Source organism: Oncorhynchus gorbuscha, linkage group LG14, assembly GCF_021184085.1.
Source record: "Oncorhynchus gorbuscha isolate QuinsamMale2020 ecotype Even-year linkage group LG14, OgorEven_v1.0, whole genome shotgun sequence".
Lineage (NCBI taxonomy): Eukaryota > Metazoa > Chordata > Actinopteri > Salmoniformes > Salmonidae > Oncorhynchus > Oncorhynchus gorbuscha.
Window position 1 is genome coordinate 74,841,514 of NC_060186.1, and position 27,500 is coordinate 74,869,013.

Here is a 27,500-nt window from a genome sequence, read left to right on the forward strand (position 1 = left end):
TTCCACTGGAGAGTTTACCGTTGTGTTACATGCCTCGGTGTGGGCTGCTACCCTGGTAAGAACTAGGGTTACGAAGGTACCGCTAATTTACCAAATATACCCGGATTTTCTGTCATTTTGATAATTAACAAGCTACGGCAATATATATATAAGTTTTGGAAATTTTTATGCTTTAACTTGATAGAAAATATTATTTTAAGATATATATATATATATTCCCCTTTAAAAAAAATGTATAGCTGTGTCCATGAGTTTCTAGTAGATGTATAATGTTCAAGAGAGAATTGCCTAATTAATGAAAAAGGCATCTAATCAACAATGACATTCTATAACTCTGCAACTATTTACTTGTTTCACAACTGCCACCAGTTTGACGTAAAAACATTGGCAACGAATCCATATAGACATAGTAAAATATAAGAATGTTAAATGCTGAAACCCTCATTAAACACCAATGATATTCACTATATATTTAGGATCATGTTTTATATTTAAGATAATGATTTACAACTTTTCAATTTCATTTTAAAATCATCTCATTTAATATATTTTACATGTAATAAGGCAAGAGAAGGAGACCGAGATGATTACAGACACCTGTGATAATTTGAAGTACCCAAAAGAGCCACTAGATGTCTTTTGATGGATTACATAATATCATTGAAAGATAACTACCGGAATTTTGGTAACGGAGTTTCCTGTAAAATAAACAATTTTGCTACCATAGTAAGAACAAAGTGTAGTAAGAACAAAACCCTAGTAAAAACACACAGGCTCTATTCTAACAATGTACAACTGAAGTGAGAAATAAGAATTCCTATTAATCTTACAACTTCAATGTAGCTTCCTAGTGGATGCCTGTGAGTATCTATTGGAACATGCTGGGACTGATGGCCTTTTCAGAAAATCTGGCTCTGTTGTTCGTCTGAGGACCCTTAGGGTAAGTGTGACTTCAACATGCATGTATTGTTGATTAAAGGATGTCGATTTAAGACTTTTGTTATTTGATGGACTTTGAACTCCCCCCCCTTTCCTCACCACCCCTCTCCCCCCTCCTTTCCTCACCAAACCCCCACACCTCCAACAATAACACAGGCCAAACTAGACCACGGGGAGGCCTGTCTATCCACAGCCCTCCCCTGTGACGTGGCCAGCCTTTTGAAGCTGTTCTGTCGTGAGCTTCCAGACCCCCTGTTCCCCTCAGACCTCCACTCAGGTAGGCAGCCTAGAGGTTGATGTTCGCTGGTTTAAATCCCGGCTTAAATGGGGGAAGTTCTGGGCCCATACTCAGTGTCTCAGAATAGAATTGCTGCTTTAGGCTCAGATCCACTGAATACAGGACCTGTGTGAAGTGAGTCTGTGACAATAATAGACAGCAACACATTTTCTTTCTCCAGCCCTGCTGAAGGCCCAGCTATTACCCACTTCAGAGGAGAGGGCCTTGGCCACCCAGCTGCTGTCCTGCCTACTGCCTGACAGGAACTTTGCCTTCCTCAGTTACTTCTTCCACTTCCTCTCAAAGGTCTCCCACAGGTAATATGTTTGGCGATAGCATTGCTATTGTGGGGGAATAGCAGGCAACAGGGAAAGTGTACTAGACTGTTCACTCTGCTACCGGGGCTTTGTGATGGCCACTCCAATACATTGACGTTGTTGTCTTTAAGCCATTTTTCCATAACTTTGGAAGTATGCTTGGGGGCATTGTCCATTTGGAAGACCCATTTGCAACCAAGCTTTAACTTCCTGACTGATGTCTTGAGCTGTTGCTTCAATATATCCACTAAATTTTCCTTTCTCATGAAGCCATCTATTTTGTGAAGTGCACCAGTCCCTCCTGCAGCAATGCACCCCCACAACATGACGCTGCCACCCCTGTGCTTCATGGTTGGGATGGTCTTCAGCTTGCAAGCCTCCCCCTTTTTCCTCCAAACATAACTATGGTCATTATGGCTGAACAGTTTTATTTTTGTTTCATCAGACCAGAGGACATTTCTCCAAAGTACGATCTTTGTCCCCATGTGCAGTTGCAAACCGTAGTCTGGCTTTTTTATGTCAGTTTTAGAGTAGTGGCTTCTTCCTTGCTGAGCGGCCTTTCATGTTAATTCAATATAGGACACATTTTTACTGTGGATATAGATACTTTTGGACCAGTTTCCTCCAGCATCTTCACAAGGTCCTTTGCTGTTCTGGGATTGATTTGCACTTTTCGCACCAAAGTACGTTAATCTCTAGGAGACTGAACGCTTCTCCTTCCTGAGTGGTATGACGGCTGTATGGTCTCATGGTGTTTATAGTTGCGTGCTATTGTTTGTACAGATGAACATGGTACCTTCAGGCATTTGGAAATGGCTCCCACGGATGAACCAGACTGTTTTTGTTTATGAGGTCTTGTTTGATTTCTTTGATTTTTCTCATGATGTCAAGCAAAGAGGCACTGAGTTTGAAGGTAGGGCTTGAAATACATCCTCAGGTACACCTCCAATTGACTCAAATGATGTCAATTAGCCAAAAAGAAGCTTCTAAAGCCATGACATCATTTTCTGGAATTTTCCTAGCTGTTTAAAGGCAGTCAACTTCGTGTATGTAAACTTCTGACCGACTGCATTTGTGATACAGTGAAATAATGTCTGTAAACAATTGTTGGAAAAATGACTTGTCATGCACAAAGTAGGTCTAACAAGAGTTTCCAAAACTATAGTTTAACAAGAAATGTGTGGCGTGGTTGAAAAACTAGTTTTAATGACTCCAACCTAAGTGTATGTAAACTTCCGACTTCAACTGTAGCTATTACCCCTGCACGTTGATCTGGAACTCCCTGTATATAGCTATTACCCCTGCACATTGATCTGGAACTCCCTGTATATAGCTATTACCCTGCACATTGATCTGGAACTCCCTGTATATAGCTATTACCCTGCACATTGATCTGGAACTCTCTGTATATAGCTATTACCCCTGCACGTTGATCTGGAACTCCCTGTATATAGCTATTACCCCTGCACGTTGATCTGGAACTCTCTGTATATAGCTATTACCCTGCACATTGATCTGGAACTCTCTGTATATAGCTATTACCCCTGCACGTTGATCTGGAACTCCCTGTATATAGCTATTACCCCTGCACGTTGATCTGGAACTCCCTGTATATAGCTATTACCCCTGCACGTTGATCTGGTACTCTCTGTATATAGCTATTACCCCTGCACGTTGATCTGGAACTCTCTGTATATAGCTATTACCCCTGCACGTTGATCTGGAACTCTCTGTATATAGCTATTACCCCTGCACGTTGATCTGGAACTCTCTGTATATAGCTATTACCCCTGCACGTTGATCTGGAACTCTCTGTATATAGCTATTACCCTGCACATTGATCTGGTACTCTCTGTATATAGCTATTACCCCTGCACGTTGATCTGGAACTCTCTGTATATAGCTATTACCCCTGCACATTGATCTGGTACTCTCTGTATATAGCTATTACCCTGCACATTGATCTGGTACTCTCTGTATATAGCTATTACCCCTGCACGTTGATCTGGAACTCTCTGTATATAGCTATTACCCTGCACATTGATCTGGTACTCTCTGTATATAGCTATTACCCCTGCACGTTGATCTGGAACTCTCTGTATATAGCTATTACCCCTGCACATTGATCTGGTACTCTCTGTATATAGCTATTACCCCTGCACATTGCTATTACCCCTGCACGTTGATCTGGTACTCTCTGTATATAGCTATTACCCTGCACGTTGATCTGGAACTCTCTGTATATAGCTATTACCCCTGCACATTGATCTGGTACTCTCTGTATATAGCTATTACCCCTGCACATTGATCTGGTACTCCCTGTATATAGCTATTACCCTGCACGTTGATCTGGTACTCTCTGTATATAGCTATTACCCCTGCACGTTGATCTGGAACTCTCTGTATATAGCTATTACCCCTGCACATTGATCTGGAACTCTCTGTATATAGCTCTGTTCTTCTGCATTTTATTCATCTTGAGTTTTTATTTTAACTCTCCATTGTTGGGAAGGGCTTGAAACCAAGCATTTCACAGTGAAGTCTACACCTGTTGTTATTTGTTGCTTTCTCTGAATACATTTGTCTTGAAGCTTAGCTCTAGTGCTGTCAAGACCATTCTTTTTCGGAACTCCGTCTGAGACAATAATAATATACCATTTAGCAGATGCTTTTGATCCAAAGTGCCTGGTAGTTCCGGTTCTTATTGAGATCATCAATTGTCTTCTCTCTGTTTTTCTGTTTTTCTATCATTTTTCTAAGGTGTGCAGAGAACCGGATGACCAATAATAACCTGGCTGTGATCTTTGCCCCGAGCCTGCTTCCCCCTAGCCACGGAACAGAGGGGATGGACACACATATGAAACTCAAGGCTGTGGTCTATACCTTCATAGAGAATGTCCATTCATTTGGTATGACTCTCACACCCTCATTCTCCACCTAGATTGCTTTTTTTATTTAACCTTTATTTAACTAGGCAAGATAGTTAAGTACAAATTCTTATTTTCAATGACTGCCTAGGAACAGTGGGTTAACTGCCTGTTCAGGGGCAGAACGACACAGCTCGGGGGTTTGAACTTGCAACCTTCCGGTTAGCCCCGGGTAGCCCATCAGATGTAGGACTGGACTCGTATGATGATGTCATGTAGGGGGGCTCCCAATTGGTGACGTGTTCTAAGGCACTGCAAATGTCTCTGTCTTAGGTGTGGTTCCTCAGGTGATCATGGAGGGCATCCCAGGTCATGCTGAGATGTCTCCCTGCAGGAAGAGACGGCCACTCAGAAAGAGCCTGGGTATGGAGGCCTTCCCAGACATTCAGCTTTTCAGGAGCAAAACATTTTGCTCAGGTACATGTTTACAATCTATTTTTCCACATGAATTTGGGCTGTCAGATTGTCATTATACTGCACACACAATGTTTCAGAGACTTTTAATTTGAGCTTGTGATAATTTCATGATGAATTTAACTTCCGTTACCCAGAGAAACCAGGCTCAAGTCCTTCAGCTCGGTTGGCTAGATCTCCCTCCACCCCAGTGAGGACAGAGAGCTGTAGAGTACAGAGCAAAACACTCAAAAGGTAAAATGTAGTTTCGTGTGTGATACCTTTTTAACAAAGCTCAGAGAAACCGATCAAGGTAGGGTCCTTCCCCACGTAGGTGGAACTACTAACAGTTTTCATTCCTTGTCCACCCCTCAGAATAGATTCGGGAAACGTTGGGTGTTTTTCAGCCAAAAGGCTGAAGGGAGGTGACTGTATCCGCAGGGATCCTGGTCGGTCTGGTCTGGGAAAGCTGAACCTAAGCCCCTGGAAAAGCAGGAGACGCACCACTCTGTAGTCATGTCAAATAGAGAGATCTCCATTGATCAGACATCAAGGCCCATATGTCAGTTATTGTTTTGCATTGAAGATGAGAATGAAACCCTATGAATGTCACATTTTATTGTAAAGACATTTTATTTGTCTTTAGAAACTTTTGTACTATATATTTTATTTATTTCCCTGTACATATTTCCTGTAGTCCAACATGTCTGTAAAACTAAAATTTGTTTTAATAAATAGGTTTATTTTAAATTTTACTTGAGTCAAAGGTATGAAAATACAATTTTAGCCACATCTTAGGCTATTGCATGTCTGTCTGCTAATTTGTAAAGCACACAAGAAAACGAATATGGCACACTGATTCGCTTAATTATTAACGTTGTCCGCCGACCAATGACATTCACGGAGATGCCAGTTACTTTCGGGAGCCTGGCAACAGTGGTAGGCTAATAAACTGGAGCAAGGACCGACTGCATCCTCGTTCAGCATTACAGGCTTCTCGCATCCAGGACACACGGTAAGGGAAACGCTATATTGTAAGGAGCAGATAAATATCGTATAGGCCTTTTCGAAATGTCTAACCGTAGCTTAATAATATTGAAAACATTGCATCTGTTGAATTAATATCGTTTATTGGTGTATCTAAATCTTGGGATGACTGTAGCGGACTCTAGCAAATTTCCCTCTGACGTCGGCCTAAACGTTTGATGGCGGACCAACAACCTACATTTTGTTTTCACAGAAAAGAGGCAAACGCACATATGCCTTAATTCCACATACTGTAGGTCAATAGTTGATTTGATTATATGGCTAATTAGCCTGATGCATGCTATATACATTTGTATGTATTTCCATTCTGGCAATATTTACAGATAGACAACACCGGTTTATGTGCGTAATTTCGGATTTATTATGGTTTGTATGGGTTATTCCCATGTCAACATTATTTAGGCATCAACAGTGATATTTGGGACCACATTTTGTGTGATATTTGCCTATAGGGGAATATTTGGTTTATTTGTACCTGCCTCCTGTAAACCAGCGGTTACATAAGGTTGTCCATACAAAACGTTTAAATATTTTTAAATGGTAATTGTAAAATGTTACGAGGTAACAATGTCTATACTTGTTTCCAGTGGCGTAACGCAGCTTCACAGGGCGCAAGGTCTTTATAAATGTGTAGTTTCTCGTGCTATTTTGCTATGGGGCTGAGATTTTTGGTTGTTACTGTTTTAGAGCTCAGAGATTCTCAATCTCAAATATTTGTCCTAATGTTAGACCAACGTATCAACTGTCACACCATGTAAAGGAACAACCATACAACTGGTGTCGGACACCATAAAGGGCTTTGTTTTATTTTCAATTATTGTCCAAGTAATTAAAGGCATTGATTGTTTAATTCTAACATTTTGAGAGTACTCAAATATGTGATAAATCTTCTTTTTGTAGCATTGCGAAACGCTCCAGGGCTAATGGTATGTGTGTCCCAGATTTAAAACGTTTTGTAAAGAAAGCATCTTTTGGGTCTAGCACAGAAAATACTTTCATTGTTTAAGCATATGTTACTAAACAGTGATTGCAATACTTTTTTTTCTTAATATTGACAAATATATATCTTAAGGGGATTAGCCATCAATGACTGAGTTGACAACAGATACTCAAAACATACAAGTTTGTAAATTAATTTGAAAATCCCCAATAACTGTTCATCTTTTTACGGAATTTAAAAAACACGATTTTTCATTCAAGTGGTTATATACCGTAACAATTGAGCTCTTTCAATGGAGCTTTACTTCTCTGTGTTGCATTGAATTCATCAGGCAGATTGAGTTGACAGTTTATGGTTGTGATCATGGTGATTCCAGTGTTTGTTTGGTTTTTAAATCAGAAGGCCCTTGACATATTCCACATTTTGTGTTACAGCCTGTATTCAAAATGGCTGACGTATTTAAAAACATCTCCCCCATCTACACACTATCCCATAATGTCAAAGTGAAAACCTATTTTTTTAGAAATGTTAGCAAATATCTCATTTACATAAGTATTCACACCCCTGAGTCAATACTTTGTAGAAGCACCTTTGGCAGCGATTACAGCTGTGAGTCTTTCTGGGAAAGAGCTTTCCACACCTCGATTGTAGAACATTTTCCCATAATTGTTTTCAAAATTCATCAAGATCTCTCATTGGTTGTTGATCATTGCTAGACAACCATTTTCATCTCTTGACATCGACTTAAATCTAAGAAGATTTATCTCAGCCACTCAGGAATATTCACTTTCTTCACTGGAATTGCTCATCAAGATTTGGCCTGTTGGGTTGTGTTTTAAGTTATTGTCCTGCTGAAATGTGAATTCATCTCCCAGTGTCTGGTGGAAAGAAGACTAAAACCAGGTTTTCGTCTAGGATTTTGTCTGCTTAGCGGCATTCTGTTTTAGTTATCCCGAAAAACTCCTCAGTCCTTAACGATTACAAGCATACCCATAACATGATGCAGCCACTATGCTTGAAATATGAAGAGTAGTACTCTGTAATGATGTATTAGATTTGCCGCAAACATAACATTTTGTGTTCAGGACAAAAAGTGAATTGCTTTGCCACATATTTCAGTGGTGCTTTGTGGCAAACAAGATCCAGGTTTTGGAATATTTTCTATACAGGCTTCCTACTTTTCACTGTCAATTAGGTTAGTATTGTGGAGTAACTACAATGTTGTTGATCCAACCTCCAGTATTCTCATGTCACCGCCATTAAACTACAACTTATTTAGTCACCATTGGCTTCATGGTGAAATCCCTTAGAGGTTTCCTTCCTCTCCGGCAACTGAGTTAGGAAGGACGCCTGAATCTTAGTAGTGACTGGGGGTATTGATACATCATTCAAAGTGCAATGCATAGCTTCACCATGCTCAAAGGGATATTCAATGTCCACTGGTTCTTTTTTACCAGTCTACCAATAGGTGTCCTTCTTTGAAAGGCATTGGACAGTAGCAATTTAGCTTTTCCTCAGTAGCTTTATTACTCAAACTGTTTCAATGTAACATGTTTGTGTCTGTCAGGCAGATTGAGTTGACAGTTTATGGTTGTGATCATGGTGATTCCAGTATTGTTTGTTAGAGAACTTTCCAGACCATTACTGGTCTTAGTGGTTGAATCTGTGTTTGGCATTTACTGCTCAACTGATGGACCTTACAGATAATCATATGTGTGGGGTATAGACATGAGGTAGTCATTCAAAATGCATGTTCCACTATTATTGAGCACAGAGTGAGTCCATGCAACTTTTTTAAACTTCTGAATTTATTTAGGGTTGCCATAACAAAGGGGTTGAATGCTTATGGACTCGAGATATTTCAGCTTTTAATTTTTAAATAATTTGTACAAATTTCAAAAAGAGAATTCCAATTTGACATAAGGTAGGCCAAAAACAAATAAAAATCTAAATGTTATAAATCATAAAATAGGTTACAATAATACAACAAAATAGGCATGTCAAGGCATAGAGTCGACATGGAAATTAATAATATTGAAAGTATTTTTGAAATGACCAAAACAAATATTTTTCCCTTAAAATGATCCTAAATGAACATTTTTAAGAACCAATAATGGAACATTTTTTTTTTCACTATAAAAATAAAGTTTACCTGCCAGACGAGGATTGTCCTGACTATCAGTAATTCTTGAGCAAATTTCCTGCTATTCTACACAGTTTGCCATGAAGCTGAGAGAAACATGTTGCAGTTTTTTCTAATTTCCTGACATGTTTATATTGTATGCCATCTGGTAAGCTTGTGTTCTATGCCAGTGTGTTAAAGCCTGCCATCTTATCCTTCATCCTTTTATAAGTGCCTAATTGTCCCTGTATCCACTTTGTTTTTTGTTTATGCGTACATGTGGATAGATAATGTAATGCATTATTAATCATGGTCTGTACCTCGTTTGACTTTGTTCTACAATGTGGTATAAAAATAACTTATTCTAACTCCATACAGTTTTCTAATGATGGTTCCTGTCAGATGGACTTTCTTCTGATGAAAGAATATAATTAGAATAACACTCCTAACTACATTAGACACAACATATAGGCCTGTTAGACATTATAAGCAACATTGTTTTTATCTCCCTATAGCCGACACCAGAGATGGCTTCGGCAGTCAGGTTGAGTAGATCAGTGCTGCTGATTGTTCTGGTGTGTATAGCGGGGCTGGCATCGGCCCGGAGCCCCCGCACGGAGGACCAGGTATCTGAGGCCGACATTCAGCGTCTCCTGCACGGAGTCATGGAGCAGCTGGGCATCGCTCGGCCCAGGGTCGAGTACCCTGCTCACCAGGCCACCAACATCGTGGGGCCACAGAGCATCCAAGGTAGGTGGTTATGGTCCATGATTTCTAATAATAATGTATGGGTTAAAGGTCTGTTATAGTCATGGACAGTGGTTTCCAGTGTTCTCTATTTTGAGCTTATTCTGTATCCATTTGTTCTTGGTCAATAACCACGTTTCCATCCAACCACTTAATGTGGATTAATTACCCGACTCCTAAGAAAAAAAACTAACTTCAGGACTTATGTAAAACAGCAAATTTGTCTGTAAAATGTCGCCTAAACAAAATACTCAAGACCAGGTGGGATCTTTTTTTCTCAGGGAAATTGATTATGCGACAATGCGGTGGAAATGCTTTTATGTGCAAATATTGATATGAAAACAATCATATCGTAGTAAACTTGGAGTCGCGCAATGACATGTTTCGTTTGTACTACCGAAGATGATCTATTATATTGACAAGATGGTCCAGTGACTGCTCTAACAATGGAAATATAGTACATGTCCTCAAAGATGTAAGGCAGGTGGGAAGAGGAGAGATCAGGTGGGACCATTCTATCCAATGAGAGGGCAGATACGCCAGGCTCAGCTCAGTCGTTTTTCTCAATGTTTCTGGAATGCCACGTGCTTACATCAGTGCATTTGGAACAACCTAAACAATAATGATAAACATATTTGATCACATAAGCCTCACATAATTCGACACTCTCATAGACATCCAGGGGCGGACTAGGACCAAAAATCGCAACTGGCATTTCTAACACAACGGCCCATTATTTTCCTTTGTTTTCTCAAGGCCCCCATTATTTGTGAGATAATGATCCTTTTGTGCAACAAACCCAAGTTAGACACGCTTACTGGGCTAACTATGGACCAGCCCATCTGGCATTTGCCCGAAATGCCAGATGGCCAGTCCACTTCTGTAGACCTCCCCACTTGGTCTGCTTATCTTGCATGGACAGATTTTGCGCGGAGTAATTTCTTTCCCTTTGCCTCTTCCTCTCTGGTACCACCACCACATGGACGTCTATAGGCAGATGGAATCAATTATGATCAACTTTACAACTTATTCCTTCACTTCATAACATATGGTGGTTAAGTCCACAGTGATGAGCTTAATGCAAATGTCCACGAAATATAGGATAGGTTATCATTGGAATGGTGCTGGTGACATGATGATCGCTGCAAATTGTCAAATATAAATTATCTGGTTTAAAAAAACAAATCATATCTCATCATATCGTACCTGTCCGTTGTACCTGGCCTATATGTTGTGTCTAATGCGTCTGCTAAATGACTTAAATGTAAATGTATCAGCGAACCGTCTATAGAGTATCCACCAACACCAGCCTGGGAAAGTTTTGTTTTGTGACAAAACCATCAGTAAACTTCAAAATGCGACGGAAACCTGAGAACTTACCCGCAAAAGTGTTTTTTAAATGTTCACTACGTCATTACGCATATCCTTTTAACAGCAACAAGTCAGTGAGATGGAAACACCCTTTTAACAGCAACTAGTCAGTGAGATGGAAACACCCTTTTAACAGCAACTAGTCAGTGAGATGGAAACACCCTTTTAACAGCAACTAGTCAGTGAGATGGAAACACCCTTTTAACAGCAACTAGTCAGTGAGATGGAAACACCCTTTTAACAGCAACTAGTCAGTGAGATGGAAACACCCTTTTAACAGCAACTAGTCAGTGAGATGGAAACACCCTTTTAACAGCAACTAGTCAGTGAGATGGAAACACCCTTTTAACAGCAACTAGTCAGTGAGATGGAAACACCCTTTTAACAGCAACAAGTCAGTGAGATGGAAACACCCTTTTAACAGCAACAAGTCAGTGAGATGGAAACACCCTTTTAACAGCAACAAGTCAGTGAGATGGAAACACCCTTTTAACAGCAACAAGTCAGTGAGATGGAAACACCCTTTTAACAGCAACTAGTCAGTGAGATGGAAACACCCTTTTAACAGCAACTAGTCAGTGAGATGGAAACACCCTTTTAACAGCAACTAGTCAGTGAGATGGAAACACCCTTTTAACAGCAACTAGTCAGTGAGATGGAAACACCCTTTTAACAGCAACTAGTCAGTGAGATGGAAACATCCTTTTAACAGCAAAGTCAGTGAGATGGAAACACCCTTTTAACAGCAACTAGTCAGTGAGATGGAAACACCCTTTTAACAGCAACAAGTCAGTGAGATGGAAACACCCTTTTAACAGCAACAAGTCAGTGAGATGGAAACACCCTTTTAACAGCAACAAGTCAGTGAGATGGAAACACCCTTTTAACAGCAACAAGTCAGTGAGATGGAAACACCCTTTTAACAGCAACAAGTCAGTGAGATGGAAACACCCTTTTAACAGCAACTAGTCAGTGAGATGGAAACACCCTTTTAACAGCAAAAGTCAGTGAGATGGAAACACCCTTTTAACAGCAACAAGTCAGTGAGATGGAAACACCCTTTTAACAGCAACTAGTCAGTGAGATGGAAACACCCTTTTAACAGCAACTAGTCAGTGAGATGAAACACCCTTTTAACAGCAACTAGTCAGTGAGATGGAAACACCCTTTTAACAGCAACAAGTCAGTGAGATGGAAACACCCTTTTAACAGCAACAAGTCAGTGAGATGGAAACACCCTTTTAACAGCAACAAGTCAGTGAGATGGAAACACCCTTTTAACAGCAACTAGTCAGTGAGATGGAAACACCCTTTTAACAGCAACTAGTCAGTGAGATGGAAAACTTTTAACAGCAACTAGTCAGTGAGATGGAAACACCCTTTTAACAGCAACTAGTCAGTGAGATGGAAACACCCTTTTAACAGCAACTAGTCAGTGAGATGGAAACACCCTTTTAACAGCAACAGTGAGATGGAAGTCAGTGAGATGGAAACACCCTTTTAACAGCAACAAGTCAGTGAGATGGAAACACCCTTTTAACAGCAACAAGTCAGTGAGATGGAAACACCCTTTTAACAGCAACTAGTCAGTGAGATGGAAACACCCTTTTAACAGCAACTAGTCAGTGAGATGGAAACACCCTTTTAACAGCAACTAGTCAGTGAGATGGAAACACCCTTTTAACAGCAACTAGTCAGTGAGATGGAAACACCCTTTTAACAGCAACTAGTCAGTGAGATGGAAACACCCTTTTAACAGCAACTAGTCAGTGAGATGGAAACACCCTTTTAACAGCAACTAGTCAGTGAGATGGAAACACCCTTTTAACAGCAACAAGTCAGTGAGATGGAAACACCCTTTTAACAGCAACTAGTCAGTGAGATGGAAACACCCTTTTAACAGCAACTAGTCAGTGAGATGGAAACACCCTTTTAACAGCAACTAGTCAGTGAGATGGAAACACCCTTTTAACAGCAACTAGTCAGTGAGATGGAAACACCCTTTTAACAGCAACTAGTCAGTGAGATGGAAACACCCTTTTAACAGCAAAGTCAGTGAGATGGAAACATCCTTTTAACAGCAACAAGTCAGTGAGATGGAAACACCCTTTTAACAGCAACTAGTCAGTGAGATGGAAACACCCTTTTAACAGCAACTAGTCAGTGAGATGGAAACACCCTTTTAACAGCAACTAGTCAGTGAGATGGAAACACCCTTTTAACAGCAACTAGTCAGTGAGATGGAAACACCCTTTTAACAGCAACTAGTCAGTGAGATGGAAACACCCTTTTAACAGCAACTAGTCAGTGAGATGGAAACACCCTTTTAACAGCAACTAGTCAGTGAGATGGAAACACCCTTTTAACAGCAACTAGTCAGTGAGATGGAAACACCCTTTTAACAGCAACTAGTCAGTGAGATGGAAACACCCTTTTAACAGCAACAAGTCAGTGTTTGCTAATTGTCTGATGGGACAATTAGCATATTGTTTTTTTTATATGCAGATGTTAGAATATTTGCATGGAAATCTGTCACCAATTGAATGGAAACCTTCTAAATACCTGACTAATAACAAACTTAGCAAGTGAAGTACAGTAACAACAGGACTTTAACCAACAAAATAGGTTGTCAACTTTATTATGTTAAACCTAACATTTTAGGACAGTATGAAATGGTGTACAACCATCAGCCTAGTTTGTGTATATCTGGGATGTGTCATGATTTGGCAGATGGTTACGTATTAAGAAATGTACTCCTCTAAAGCAGAACATAAAAAAATCATAAAATATATATATATTCCCTACTAGTTTTTACACCACAGGTAGTCATGGGCCCAGTTCAAAGCCTGGGAGAAATCACTGCTATAATGGAGTTCACTTCAATGTATAAGATATTTTATATGTGATCCTGCCAAATGTTAATCAGGAGTATTAAGGTGATATATTCTGTTTGAGAGAGAGGGAGAGAACATTTTTTTTCACCAAGTCAATGGTTATTGTTCCCAGTACCATTATGGAGATTACGTTGACATTTCTGTCCTTGGGTTTCTGTACTATGGTGATATCTAGGCAAGTAGGTGATATTCCTTATTCTTATTATGATATAAATTTTGACTTTCAAAATGCAGTAATCACATTTAAAATGTAAAAACAGTAGTAAACATGTCCTCTCTGTCTCGGGTCAATGAATAAACAATAAGGTGTCCCTGTTATGCCATGTTTCCTCCATTAGGTGGAGCTCATGAGGGACTGCAGCACCTGGGGCCCTATGGAAACATCCCCAACATCGTAGCTGAGCTGACAGGGGACAACATCCCTAAAGACTTCAGTGAGGACCATGGATACCCCGACCCTCCTAACCCCTGTCCAGTGGGAAAGACAGGTAGACTGATACCCTCCTGTCCAGTGGGAAAGACAGGTAGACTGATACCCTCCTGTCCAGTGGGAAAGACAGGTAGACTGATACCCTCCTGTCCAGTGGGAAAGACAGGTAGACTGATACCCTCCTGTCCAGTGGGAAAGAGAGGTAGACTGATACCCTCCTGTCCAGTGGGAAAGAGAGGTAGACTGATACCCTCCTGTCCAGTGGGAAAGACAGGTAGACTGATACCCTCCTGTCCAGTGGGAAAGACAGGTAGACTGATACCCTCCTGTCCAGTGGGAAAGACAGGTAGACTGATACCCTCCTGTCCAGTGGGAAAGACAGGTAGACTGATACCCTCCTGTCCAGTGGGAAAGACAGGTAGACTGTTACCCTCCTGTCCAGTGGGAAAGACAGGTAGACTGTTACCCTCCTAACCCCAGTCTATTAGGAAAGACAGGTAGACTGATACCCTCCTGTCCAGTGGGAAAGACGGGTAGACTGTTACCCTCCTAACCCCAGTCTATTAGGAAAGACAGGTAGACTGATACCCTCCTGTCCAGTGGGAAAGACGGGTAGACTGTTACCCTCCTAACCCCAGTCTATTAGGAAAGACAGGTAGACTGTTACCCTCCTGTCCAGTGGGAAAGACTGGTAGACTGTTACCCTCCTGTCCAGTGGGAAAGACTGGTAGACTGTTACCCTCCTGTCCAGTGGGAAAGACTGGTAAGACTGTTACCCTCCTGTCCAGTGGGAAAGACTGGTAGACTGTTACCCTCCTGTCCAGTGGGAAAGACTGGTAAGACTGTTACCCTCCTGTCCAGTGGGAAAGGCTGGTAGACTGTTACCCTCCTGTCCAATAGGAAAGGCTGGTAGACTGTTACCCTCCTGTCCAATAGGAAAGGCTGGTAGACTGTTACCCTCCTGTCCAATAGGAAAGGCTGGTAGACTGTTACCCTCCTGTCCAATAGGAAAGGCTGGTAGACTGTTACCCTCCTGTCCAATAGGAAAGGCTGGTAGACTGTTACCCTCCTGTCCAATAGGAAAGGCTGGTAGACCTTACTTTACACAAATAGTCAGCCTGACACACACTGTGTAACACAACGATGTAGCCTGGGTAACAGACTTGAGTTTCTGCATTCGATATTGCAAACAGCTACGACTCGTTGGCTAAAGCAGAAACAGATTTGCACCTACCAAGGCTATTTCTCCTGTATGATTTTGTTGTATGTAGATGCAGTGTTCTGCTATAGCAGGGGATGTCAAAGTGAGATCTGCGGACCTCTGGGGGTCCGTGAAGGTCCTGCAGGGGGTCCGTGGAGGTCCTGCAGGGGGTCCGTGGAGGTCCTGCAGGGGGTCCGTGGAGGTCCTGCAGGGGATCCGTGGAGGTCCTGCAGGGGGTCCGTGGAGGTCCTGCAGGGGGTCCGCATCCAAATCTCAATAGAGAGTTCAATCTTAGTTACATCAGAACAGAGAATCTTGTTTCTCATGGTCTGAGAGTCCTTTAGGTGCCCTTTGGCAAACTCCAAGCGGGCCGTCATGTTCCTTTTACTGAGGAGTGGCTTCCATCTGGCCACTCTACCATAAAGACCTGATTGGTGGGGTGCTGCAGGATTGGTTTTATTTCTGGAAGGTTCTCCCATCTCCACAGAGTAACTCTGGAGCTCTGTCAGAGTGACCATCGGGTTCTTGGTCACCTCCCTGACCAAGGCCCTTCTCCCCCGATTGCTCAGTTTGGCCGGGCGGTCAGCTCTAGGAAGAGTCTTGGTGGTTCCAAATTTTTTCCATTTCAAATCAAATCAAATCAAATCAAATTTATTTATATAGCCCTTCGTACATCAGCTGATATCTCAAAGTGCTGTACAGAAACCCAGCCTAAAACCCCAAACAGCAAACAATGCAGGTGTAAAAGCACGGTGGCTAGGAAAAACTCCCTAGAAAGGCCAAAACCTAGGAAGAAACCTAGAGAGGAACCGGGCTATGTGGGGTGGCCAGTCCTCTTCTGGCTGTGCCGGGTAGAGATTATAACAGAACATGACCAAGATGTTCAAATGTTCATAAATGACCAGCATGGTCAAATAATAATAAGGCAGAACAGTTGAAACTGGAGCAGCAGCACAGTCAGATGGACTGGGGACAGCAAGGAGCCATCATGTCAGGTAGTCCTGGGGCACGGTCCTAGGGCTCAGGTCCTCCGAGAGAGAGAAAGAAAGAGAGAATTAGAGAGAGCATATGTGGGGTGGCCAGTCCTCTTCTGGCTGTGCCAGGTGGAGATTATAACAGAACGTGGCCAAGATGTTCAAATGTTCATAAATGACCAGCATGGTTGAATAATAGTAAGGCAGAACAGTTGAAACTGGAGCAGGAGCATGGCCAGGTGGACTGGGGACAGCAAGGAGTCCTCATGTCAGGTAGTCCTGGGACATGGTCCTAGGGCCCAGGCCAGTTGAAACTGGAGCAGCAGCATGGCCAGGTGGACTGGGGACAGCAAGGAGTCATCATGTCAGGTAGTCCTGGGGCATGGTTCTAGGGCTCAGGTCCTCCGAGAGAGAGAAAGAAAGAGAGAAGGAGAGAATTAGAGAACGCACACTTAGATTTACACAGGACACCGAATAGGACAGGAGAAGTACTCCAGATAAACAAACTGACCCTAGCCCCCCGACACATAAACTACTGCAGCATAAATACTGGAGGCTGAGACAGGAGGGGTCAGGAGACACTGTGGCCCCATCCGAGGACACCCCCCCATTTAAGAACGATGGAGGCCACTGTGTTCTTGGGGACCTTCAATGCTGCAGAAATGTTTTGGTACCCTTCCCCAGATCTGTGCCTCAACACAATCCTGTCTCGGGACTCTACAGACAATTCCTTCGACCTCATGGCTTGGTTTTTGCTCTGACATGCAGTGTCAACTGTGGGACCTTAAATAGACAGTTGTGTGCCTTTCCAAATCATGTCCATTTACCATAGGTGGACTCCAATCAAGTTGTAGAAACATCTCAAGGATGATCAATTGAAACAGGATGCACCTGAGCTCAATTTCGATTCTCATAGTAAAGGGTCTTAATACTTATGTAAACAAGTTATTTCTGTTTTTAATACATTTGCAAAAATGTCTAAAGCTGTTTTTCGCCTTTTGATTATGGGGTATTGTGTGTAGATTGATGAGGGGAAAAAATGATTTAATCCATTTTCAAATAATGCTGTAACCTAACATGTGGAAAAAGTCAAGGAGTCTGAATAGTTTCTGAAGGCTCTGTATATGTTTCCTGATATTTCTTATATCTCTCAGATATAAGACAGACACTTCAAAACAAACTTCCTTTAGGTTTTTTTGGGGGGGGCACAGTCTGTTCTATGTAGTGAAGCTGTTATTAAATGTGTTTGTATTAGAGGTCAACCTCTAGTTTGTATAGGCTAATAGCACTAAGGCCAAGTTATATTTTTCATCAAATGTTTTTATATTTTTTGCGTATACATCAAGAGGTCTTGGAATTCTAAATCAAATAGCTAAATAATCCATGGTACGACCTTCTTAAAACAATTCCATATATCTTAGTGCCCCCCCCCCCCCAGACAGGGCTTAGACTGCTATGGGTTAAAGCTGTACCAACAGAAAATCTCAATGTGTAGAATTGCAGGAAATTAGCTTGAAAATTGTAAAATGTTCTCTCTGATGTCAAGAGGCGGGCCTTAAAAATGTTCCTTCCCAGGGCCTGAGACTTAGTGTGTCTGACCATCCACTGCTGAAGTCATAGTAAAACTCCTTGTGTGCTGTACTGATTATGAGGGGGTCCCTGAGGAATTTGCTATCTCAAAAGGTTTGAGAAACCCTGTCCTATACTATTTGTCCAATCTCTGACTCTCTGCTCCCTCTTTTGTGCTGTAGCTGCAGATGGGTGTCTGGAAAACGCCCCGGACACAGCAGAGTTCAGCAGAAAGTTCCAGAACCATCAGCACCTGTTCGACCCCGAGCATGACTACCCTGCTCTGGCTAAGTGGGTGAGTGACTGGGGTGGGTGCTAATGGTTTCTCTGGTTATGGTTGTTGCCTATACCATCCCCAAATCAAAACTGACCTTAGATCAGAGTCAGGGGAAATGTCAGCCCACTCCACTAGGCTCAGAAGTGGATTCAGTAAACTGGCCTTAGATCAGACTCTATTGTATTGAACTAGTCCAATAGAATAGTCTATTAGTTAAAATATATTGTTTTGATTTCTACTAACTTACACTACACCCCATCTGTGGACACCAGACAAGTCAACCAGAGAAAATATATTTGTTCCCTTAGAAAAGGCTTAATCCATTTGTTTACAATGATTTGAGAAAAAAGGCATTTTCTGTAAAAACAAAACAAAAATATATACCTATGTGTGCCCCTACTCACTTTTGGATATTTCCTTTCAGAACAAGGAGCTGTTGTACCAGAAACTGAAGGGAGGAGCCAAAAGAAGAAAACGGGTGGGTCTATGATTGGTTTGTTTCTTCTCTGGGGTTTATCCTCAGAGAAAAAGGTTTTGCTTTTGTATAAATGGTCTCTGTGAATCCACATCACCACCATTGATTTGTTTTACCCAGAAGGAGGTAACCCAACTTTAAACTCACATTTCTGGATGAAGTACATGTTTCTTTATCTTCAGCACAATGACAACTAAATATTTCCTCTCAAAACAGGAAAGTACCCATCTTACCTTCTTTTTTAAAAAATGTATTCCAGAGTGTCAATAACCCCTACCTGATGGGTCAGAGGCTGAACAATGTGGTGGCCAAGAAGTCTGTTCCCCACTACCCAGAAGAGGACGAAGACTATCGCACCACCACTGCAACAGAAACCACCACCTAAACACACTGCAGTTCTAACATTACTGGCCACCATGTTCACTTCACAGTATCTCAAGTAGATTTAAGCAATAAGGCCCGAGGGGGTGTGATATATGGCCAATATACCACGGCTAAGGGCTGTTCTTTTTTGCACGACACAACGTGGAGTGCCTACATACAGCCCTTAGCTGTGGTATATTGGCCATATACCACAAACCCCCCCGACGTGCCTTATTGCTTTTATAAACTGGTTACCAACGTAATTGGAGCAGTAAAAATACCCGTGTTATACGGTCTGATATACCACGGCGTCAGCCAATCAGCATTCAGGGCTCGAACCACATAGTTTATAATAAAACGTCACATCAGACATGTTCTCTAAATGTGTTCCTTTTTGACCTATGTAGCCCACTAACGATGTTAGGTATGGTAACACAGAGGTTTATTGATATGTACCACTTGTGTAAAAAAATAAATAAAATAAAAAGATATTACCATCTTATCTTTTTTTCAATCTATCAAAATGACTGTTGCTCAGGGTGGAAAATGTAACAAGCTTATGAGTTATTTTGTGCCTGTGGTCCACTGTGGCATGCAATTCAGTAATATTAGAACAGCCTGTGGTCCACTGTGGCAATTCAGTAATATTAGAACAGCCTGTGGTCCACTGTGGCAATTCAGTAATATTAGAACAGCCTGTGGTCCACTGTGGCAATTCAGTAATATTAGAACAGCCTGTGAAGCTGAATGTTGTCTCAATTATATATGTGATCAAACCAAAAATATGCTGTTTGTGATACAAAATATGTAATCAAGTTGTTGTGATTTAGCTTTTTTAAATGTATTTTGGCTCAAGCCATTATCTAACTCTCTTGCTGTTTTTGATGAACATTTGCTGTTAATTCTTAATAATATAAAATAAATGATTTACTCTTGCAAGTTTCCCAGGTTTGAGTCCGTTTTGAATAGTATCTATCAGAGGATGACATGCGTGGGAGGGGGCGGGTACATCCTCTCACTGTACTTACATCTAAGACAGTACAGCTGGAAAGCAGTTTGTTTTGCCTCTTCCAAGAAGATCTCATACAGAAATACTTTTACTTAACCAATATCTTACTTCCGCAGGGAATCCAGCAGTTTATTCCAAACACTTAAACCAGGAGTGCTTCTGTTGTGTGGAGTTTGTGTAGGACACAGGTGAGTAAATCTAGCTATTTATCATTCTTGCTCTACCAAATACTCGCTATGTTGAAATTATCCTATGCATCTGGTAACTGTACATTGTATAACCATGTGGAAATTAAGTATTTGGTTTGCGTAAACCTTGCATAAAAGTGATGCGTAATTTGTTCTTTATTGATTTCCACGACGGCTTTAAATATAATCCTTATATATTTTAACATTCTACATCTAAGGATGAAGACCTCAACAGTATTTGCCTCGGCCATGGTGTTGGGACTACTCTTCTGTCCGCTGAGGAGCGTAGCGGTAGGTGGCTACCAGGGCGCCTCTCCGCACCCATACAAATACAACTCCAGCCCCAACGAGTCGGAACGCTTACCGCAGCAGCCACCACAGAACGGATTTGTCTCCCGCCAAATGGGGCCAGTAACGGCCGCTGACGAGGTTCTAGAATCCAGCCAAGAAGCCCTGCACGTCACGGAGCGCCGGTACCTCAAACTGGACTGGTGCAAGACTCAGCCGCTGAAACAGGCGATCCACGAGGAAGGATGCCTCAGCCGCACTATAATCAACCGTTTCTGTTACGGGCAGTGTAACTCATTTTACATCCCCCGACACATCTACCAAGATGATGGGGCTTTCCAATCGTGTTCCACCTGTAAACCAAAAACATTCACTACCGTCACCTATACCCTCATCTGTCCAGGCCAGTCACCCAGCACCCAGAAGAAACGCGTCCAGCGCGTAAAGACGTGTCACTGCGCTTCCATACACCTGGATTAGTTAAAGCCAGAAGGAATGGACACATTTCGTATAGTCTGTGTTGATTTGCTTTCTACTGGAATAACTAAAAGGAATAGAGCGAGCGACCGACCAATGCGTTATATCAAACGTGCTTCCATTGCAAAAACCGAATATGCACGAGGGAGAAAATATCCAATCTTAATGCTGAAAGAGGACATCAAAAGAACTAAAACGAGGGATGGAACTCTTCACAACCATGCAACAAACACTAAACGGGCAGCAATGCCAACACCAACAGACCCCCCCCCCCACCCCAGTGTAATGTATGGGACTATAACGGCTGGTTTGGCATTATTGACTGGTTTAGCACATTGTATATGGCTTATAGCTTCGTGCTTAATACTTTTTGAATATTTCTGGTTTGCGTATAATACAAATAACAGTGTCTGTGAAGACCAGAATGTTTGCGCATGTATGGCATTTAAATATGGAGAAAAAGCCACACAATGTGTTCAATTTGACATGGACTTGTTAACTGTTATGAGCCAAAGTGGAGAGAACAAGTATTGTTTCCTTTTTCTTTCTAAAAATAATCTTTATTGAAGTTTTTCACATTTTACAATTATAAATAGTTCACATAAATACAATTAAACTTTCACATCAATACATTTGAGGTCATAATCACATGACATGATTTACAGATTTAATAGTGTTTTCAACTGATTTCTTCTTCTTTTTAGTTCTGTATTGATTTGTAAAACATAAATGAGTGAGTGGACTCAGGAACTCTTGAGGAGTTTGTTGTCAATGAATGTTGGCAAATCATTTAAAACCTGCATTGTTAATGTCACTTAACGTTCATGCTATTGTATTATGTACAGTATATAAAGTGGTTGGTGAATAAACTCGTATTTGTACACCTTGTTGAACTGCTTTGGGGTTGCTGGGAAGTTGTAATAACAGATACCGATGGCAAGATACATAGATGATTGATATCTACATTGATATGATTGACAGTGGAAATGTAAAGTGAAAAACATGATACAGAAAACAAACAAACATCTACATGAGAAAACGTTTCCCATACAGTCTAGACACACGGTCTTGTTTCATTTGACCAGATATTTGACTGAAAAACATGTATTATTTTTTAAACATGAACGTCCTTAGGATGAGGTGGAGAATCCACCACATTTTAAATGAATATACATTACTCCCATAAAAAAAATAAACAAGAAAATAGTCATAATCCCCCTATTGCCAGTAGTACCCTATTGGTCAGTGAATCCATCTGCAGCTTTGTGACCTGAGAACCATAGTATGTGTGGTTTCCTCTAGTCTCCAGCAGGGGACAGATGGCAGTGTTCCAGACTTGGTGTATAAGAGGGTGGGCAGGAACAGAGACGGGTGTGATCCTGATCACCCTGTGTGGGTGGCTAAAGGGGTGGGAGGAGTCCCCACTTACCTCACAAACCAACTCCTCAGTTTTCTCATGAATTTCTTCTCTCTCCTGTTCTGTCTCTCAGCTTGTGGCCACCATGTTAGCTTCCTTCTGGCGTAGCCTGTCTTTCTGTCAGGCCAGAGGAAAGGGGTTTGTTTTTTCCATTAGGGACAGTATGCAAACACTGTCCACATACCACACTATACTGGCTTCTGAGGCCAAGTAAGGAAGTAAATAAGCCTTGTTTGAGCCAGAACGGCCCATAGGGTAATAATATAAATAATAATAATAATAATATATGAGCCTGACTTACAGTCAGTTACATTCCATGTCCCAGCCAGAAGCGCCATGCCCATAGGGTAATAATATAAATAATAAATAATATATGCCATTTAGCAGACCATGTTTATCCAGAACGGCCCATAGGGCATGAGCCTTACAGTCATGTGTACATACATTCAGAACGGCCCATAGGGTATGAGGTGGTCCCAACCAGAACGGCCCATAGGGGATCAGAGTTAAACCCAGCCAGAACCCTGGCAGAGTTAGTCATGTCCCACCAGCGCCATGCTCTACCAACTGAGCTACAGAAGGACCAAACGTATGAGCCTGTCAGAGTTAACCATGTCCCAGCCAGAACGGCCCATAGGGTATGAGCCTGTCAGAGTTAACCATGTCCCAACCAGAACGGCCCATAGGGCATGAGCCTGTCAGAGTTAACCATGTCCCAACCAGAACGGCCCATAGGGTATGAGCCTGTCAGAGTTAACCATGTCCCAGCCAGAACGGCCCATAGGGTATGAGCCTGTCAGAGTTAACCATGTCCCAACCAGAACGGCCCATAGGGTATGAGCCTGCCCAGGGTATGAGCCTGTAACCATGTCCCAGCCAGAACGGTCCATAGGGTATGAGCCTGTCAGAGTTAGTCATGTCCCAGCCAGAACGGCCCATAGGGTATGAGCCTGTCAGAGTTAACCATGTCCCAGCCAGAACGGCCCATAGGGTATGAGCCTGTCAGAGTTAGTCATGTCCCAACCAGAACGGCCCATAGGGTATGAGCCTGTCAGAGTTAACCATGTCCCAGCCAGAACGGCCCATAGGGTATGAGCCTGTCAGAGTTAACCATGTCCCAACCAGAACGGCCCATAGGGTATGAGCCTGTCAGAGTTAACCATGTCCCAACCAGAACGGCCCATAGGGTATGAGCCTGTCAGAGTTAACCATGTCCCAGCCAGAACGGCCCATAGGGTATGAGCCTGTCAGAGTTAACCATGTCCCAGCCAGAACGGCCCATAGGGCATGAGCCTGTCAGAGTTAACCATGTCCCAGCCAGAACGGCCCATAGGGTATGAGCCTGTCAGAGGCTGTCAGAGTTAACCATGTCCCAACCAGAACGGCCCATAGGGTATGAGCCTGTCAGAGTTAACCATGTCCCAGCCAGAACGGCCCATAGGGTATGAGCCTGTCAGAGTTAACCATGTCCCAGCCAGAACGGCCCATAGGGTATGAGCCTGTCAGAGTTAACCATGTCCCAGCCAGAACGGCCCATAGGGCATGAGCCTGTCAGAGTTAACCATGTCCCAGCCAGACCGGCCCATAGGGTATGAGCCTGTCAGAGTTAACCATGTCCCAGCCAGACCGGCCCATAGGGCATGAGCCTGTCAGAGTTAACCATGTCCCAGCCAGAACGGCCCATAGGGTATGAGGCTGTCAGAGTTAACCATGTCCCAGCCAGAACGGCCCATAGGGTATGAGCCTGTCAGAGTTAACCATGTCCCAGCCAGAACGGCCCATAGGGTATGAGCCTGTCAGAGTTAACCATGTCCCAGCCCAGAACAGAGTTAACCATGCAGCCAGAACGGGGTATGAGCCTGTCAGAGTTAACCATGTCCCAGCCAGAACGGCCCATAGGGTATGAGCCTGTCAGAGTTAACCATGTCCCAGCCAGAACGGCCCATAGGGTATGAGGCTGTCAGAGTTAACCATGTCCCAACCAGAACGGCCCATAGGGTATGAGCCTGTCAGAGTTAACCATGTCCCAACCAGAACGGCCCATAGGGCATGAGCCTGTCAGAGTTAACCATGTCCCAACCAGAACGGCCCATAGGGCATGAGCCTGTCAGAGTTAACCATGTCCCAGCCAGAACGGCCCATAGGGTATGAGCCTGTCAGAGTTAGTCATGTCCCAGCCAGAACGGCCCATAGGGTATGAGCCTGTCAGAGTTAGTCATGTCCCAACCAGAACGGCCCATAGGGTATGAGCCTGTCAGAGTTAACCATGTCCCAACCAGAACGGCCCATAGGGTATGAGCCTGTCAGAGTTAACCATGTCCCAACCAGAACGGCCCATAGGGTATGAGCTTAATTCCCCTTTGAGGCCCAGTGGAATAATTATTATGATTGGAACAGTAGTTCAATAATTTAATCAGAACCAGGTTCTGGGATAGGTCAACAAATATATGATTTCCTGTTAACACTGTTTTGTTGAGTCTGAATCCAAACCGAGAAGATAGATGATGGTTTGCCTGTTTGATCCTATCTATCTGATTTTGTAGAGCAGTGGTACTGTTGCTTTGACCCATAGGATCACACCAATAACTATGAATATAACTGTACCTCTCTCTCAGTCTCTGTCTCACTCTCTCACTCACTCTCACTCTCACTCTCACTCTGTCTCTCTCTCAATCCACCAGGGCATGAAAGCCCAAAACACACAGCACAGGTACTCACATGCACCAACGGACATTAGAACAATAATGGACCGCCCAATGGAAACCAAAGGGCACATTTATACAAGTGCTAATCAGTGGGAATAGGGGACAGGTGTGTAGTGAAAGTTCCAGAGGGATCCGTGGAAAAATAATATATATATATATATATATCTACAGTACCAGTCAAAAATGTGGACACAAACTCATTCAAGGGTTTTTCTTTATTTTTACTATGTTTTTACATTGTAGAATAATAGTGAAGACATCAAAACTTTGAAATAACACATATGCAATCATGTAGTAACCAAAAAAGTGTTCAACAAATCTAAATATATTTTATATTTGAGATTCTTCAAAGTAGCCACCCTCTACCTTGATGACAGCTTTGCACTCTTGTGCGCCTTGTTAAAAGTTAATTTGTGGAATTTCTTTCCTTCTTAATGCATTTAAAGCCAGTCAGTTGTGTTGTGACAAGCAGGGGTGGTATACAGAAGATAGCCCTATTTGGTAAAAGACCAAGTCCATATTATGGCAAGAACAGCTCAAATAAGCAAAGAGAAACGACAGTCCATCATTACTTTAAGACATGAAGGTCAGTCAATTCGGAAAATTTCAAGAACTTTCAACGTTTCTTCAAGTGTAGTCGCAAAAACCATCAAGCGCTATGATGAAACTGTCTCTCATGAGGACCGCCACAGGAAAGGAAGACCCAGAGTTACCTGTCTCCCATGAGGACCACCACAGGAAAGGAAGACCCAGAGTTACCTCCGTAGCAGAGGATAAGTTCGTTAGAGTTACCTGTCTCTCATGAGGACCGCCACAGGAAAGGAAGACCCAGAGTTACCTCTGTCTCAGAGTATAAGTTCATTAGAGTTACCAGCCTCAAAAATTCCAGCCCAAATAAATGCTTCACAGAGTTCAAGTAACTGTCACTCCCTGACCTAAGTATTCTTTGTTTTCCTTGTGTGTGTGTGTGTGTGTGTGTGGGGGGTTCTGGTGATTGTGTGTGTGTGTGTGTGTGTTGGGGGGGTTCTGGTGATTGTGTGTGTGTGTGTGGGGGGGGGTTCTGGTGATTGTGTGGGGGTGGTTCTGGTGATTGTGTGGGGGTGGTTCTGGTGATTGTGTGGGGGGTTCTGGTGATTGTGTGGGGGGGGGTTTCTGGTGATTGTGTGTGGGGGAGGTTTCTGGTGATTGTGTGTGTGGGGGGTTCTGGTGATTGTGTGTGTGTGTGTGTGTGGGGGGGGTGTTTTGCTGGTGACACTGTCTGTTATTTGTTTAGAATTCAAGGCACACTTCCAGGTGAAGCTGGTTGAGAGAATGCCAAAAGTGTGGAAAGCTGTCCTCAATGCAAAGGGTGGCTACTTTGAAAAATTGAAAATATATTTAGATTTGTTTAAGACCTTTTTTGGTTACTACATGATTCCATATGTGTTATTTCATACTTTTGATGTCTTCACTATTATTCTACAATGTAGAAAATAGTACAAATAAAGAAAAACCCTTGAATGAGTAGGTGTTATAAAACTTTGGACTGTTACTGTATATATCTATATATCTCTGTGTTAAATGCCTCTATGTTCTCGCCAGACTGTTAGGGTTGATCAGAAGTGATTGATAGTGGATAGGGGTACTTCAGATTTACACTGTATGTCTATATTAAGTTTAAATTGTGCTCACCAGACTGTTAGGGTTGATCTTCCTAGTCTCCACCTTCTTGTCTGCTGTAATCTTCTTCACCGACAGCTGGGCCTCTTTCAGCCTGAGGGAAGGAGGGAAGGATGGGGAAAAGAGGTTCACATCAGTATCATAGTGAGAGTGCTGATCTAGGATCCTCTAAGATCATAGTGAATAACATTACATGGACAAGGGGGGAGGGGGTAAGGGGGAGGGGGAGGGGGGGGGGGCTGCACTCCTACTCTGAGACACTTGATGCATACAGCCCTAAAAGACAAGCTCACATCAGTCTCAGACCTAGTCATACAGGAGATTATGCTGTTTTAAGACCTACAGACTACGTACTAGATAATACAGGGTCACATTGTTCAAAAAGACAGACGGTCTAGATATAAGAACTGTGTTTCTCAGTCAGTCGGTGGGACCGGCAGCGTACTGTAGCTGATCCCACATGTGGGATGTCACATGTCGTAGAGAGTTATCTT

At 42.4% G+C, this 27,500-nt stretch overlaps 3 protein-coding genes across 3 annotated transcripts in view; 2 read left to right on the forward strand and 1 right to left on the reverse strand.

Moving 5' to 3' along the window:
- The window catches only part of LOC123995567, a 20,513-nt gene extending 308 nt beyond the window's left edge, over positions 1-20,205 (forward strand). The window contains exons 1-14 of the mRNA XM_046299199.1: positions 1-55; positions 844-940; positions 1,096-1,216; positions 1,398-1,533; positions 4,294-4,442; positions 4,734-4,877; positions 5,012-5,108; positions 5,229-5,366; positions 9,341-9,359; positions 9,478-9,712; positions 14,313-14,462; positions 18,331-18,443; positions 18,850-18,903; positions 19,160-20,205. The exon at positions 1-55 is cut by the window's left edge and continues 308 nt beyond it. Of these exons, the coding sequence (XP_046155155.1) occupies positions 1-55; positions 844-940; positions 1,096-1,216; positions 1,398-1,533; positions 4,294-4,442; positions 4,734-4,877; positions 5,012-5,108; positions 5,229-5,366; positions 9,341-9,359; positions 9,478-9,712; positions 14,313-14,462; positions 18,331-18,443; positions 18,850-18,903; positions 19,160-19,285 (1,634 nt within the window). The 3' untranslated portion in view covers positions 19,286-20,205. The remainder of the gene's footprint in view (positions 56-843; positions 941-1,095; positions 1,217-1,397; positions 1,534-4,293; positions 4,443-4,733; positions 4,878-5,011; positions 5,109-5,228; positions 5,367-9,340; positions 9,360-9,477; positions 9,713-14,312; positions 14,463-18,330; positions 18,444-18,849; positions 18,904-19,159) is intronic.
- A 116-nt stretch (positions 20,206-20,321) lies between these two features.
- Positions 20,322-22,106, forward strand: LOC123995403 (gremlin-1-like). Its single transcript, XM_046298979.1, has 2 exons — positions 20,322-20,460; positions 20,679-22,106. Exon 2 carries the CDS (start codon positions 20,680-20,682, stop codon positions 21,226-21,228), a length of 549 nt encoding a protein of 182 aa, XP_046154935.1. The 5' UTR covers positions 20,322-20,460; position 20,679; the 3' UTR covers positions 21,229-22,106.
- Positions 21,767-27,500, reverse strand: part of LOC123995400 (formin-like) — a 43,974-nt gene continuing 38,240 nt past the window's right edge. Inside the window, exons 13-14 of the mRNA XM_046298977.1 lie at positions 27,019-27,100; positions 21,767-22,759 (exon numbers count right to left, since the gene is read on the reverse strand). Of these exons, the coding sequence (XP_046154933.1) occupies positions 22,712-22,759; positions 27,019-27,100 (130 nt within the window). The 3' untranslated portion in view covers positions 21,767-22,711. The remainder of the gene's footprint in view (positions 22,760-27,018; positions 27,101-27,500) is intronic.

Excerpts from the sequence above, each read along its gene's own strand:
- LOC123995403 (XM_046298979.1), top strand. The coding sequence starts at position 20,680 with ATGAAGACCTCAACAGTATTTGCCTCGGCCATGGTGTTGGGACTACTC.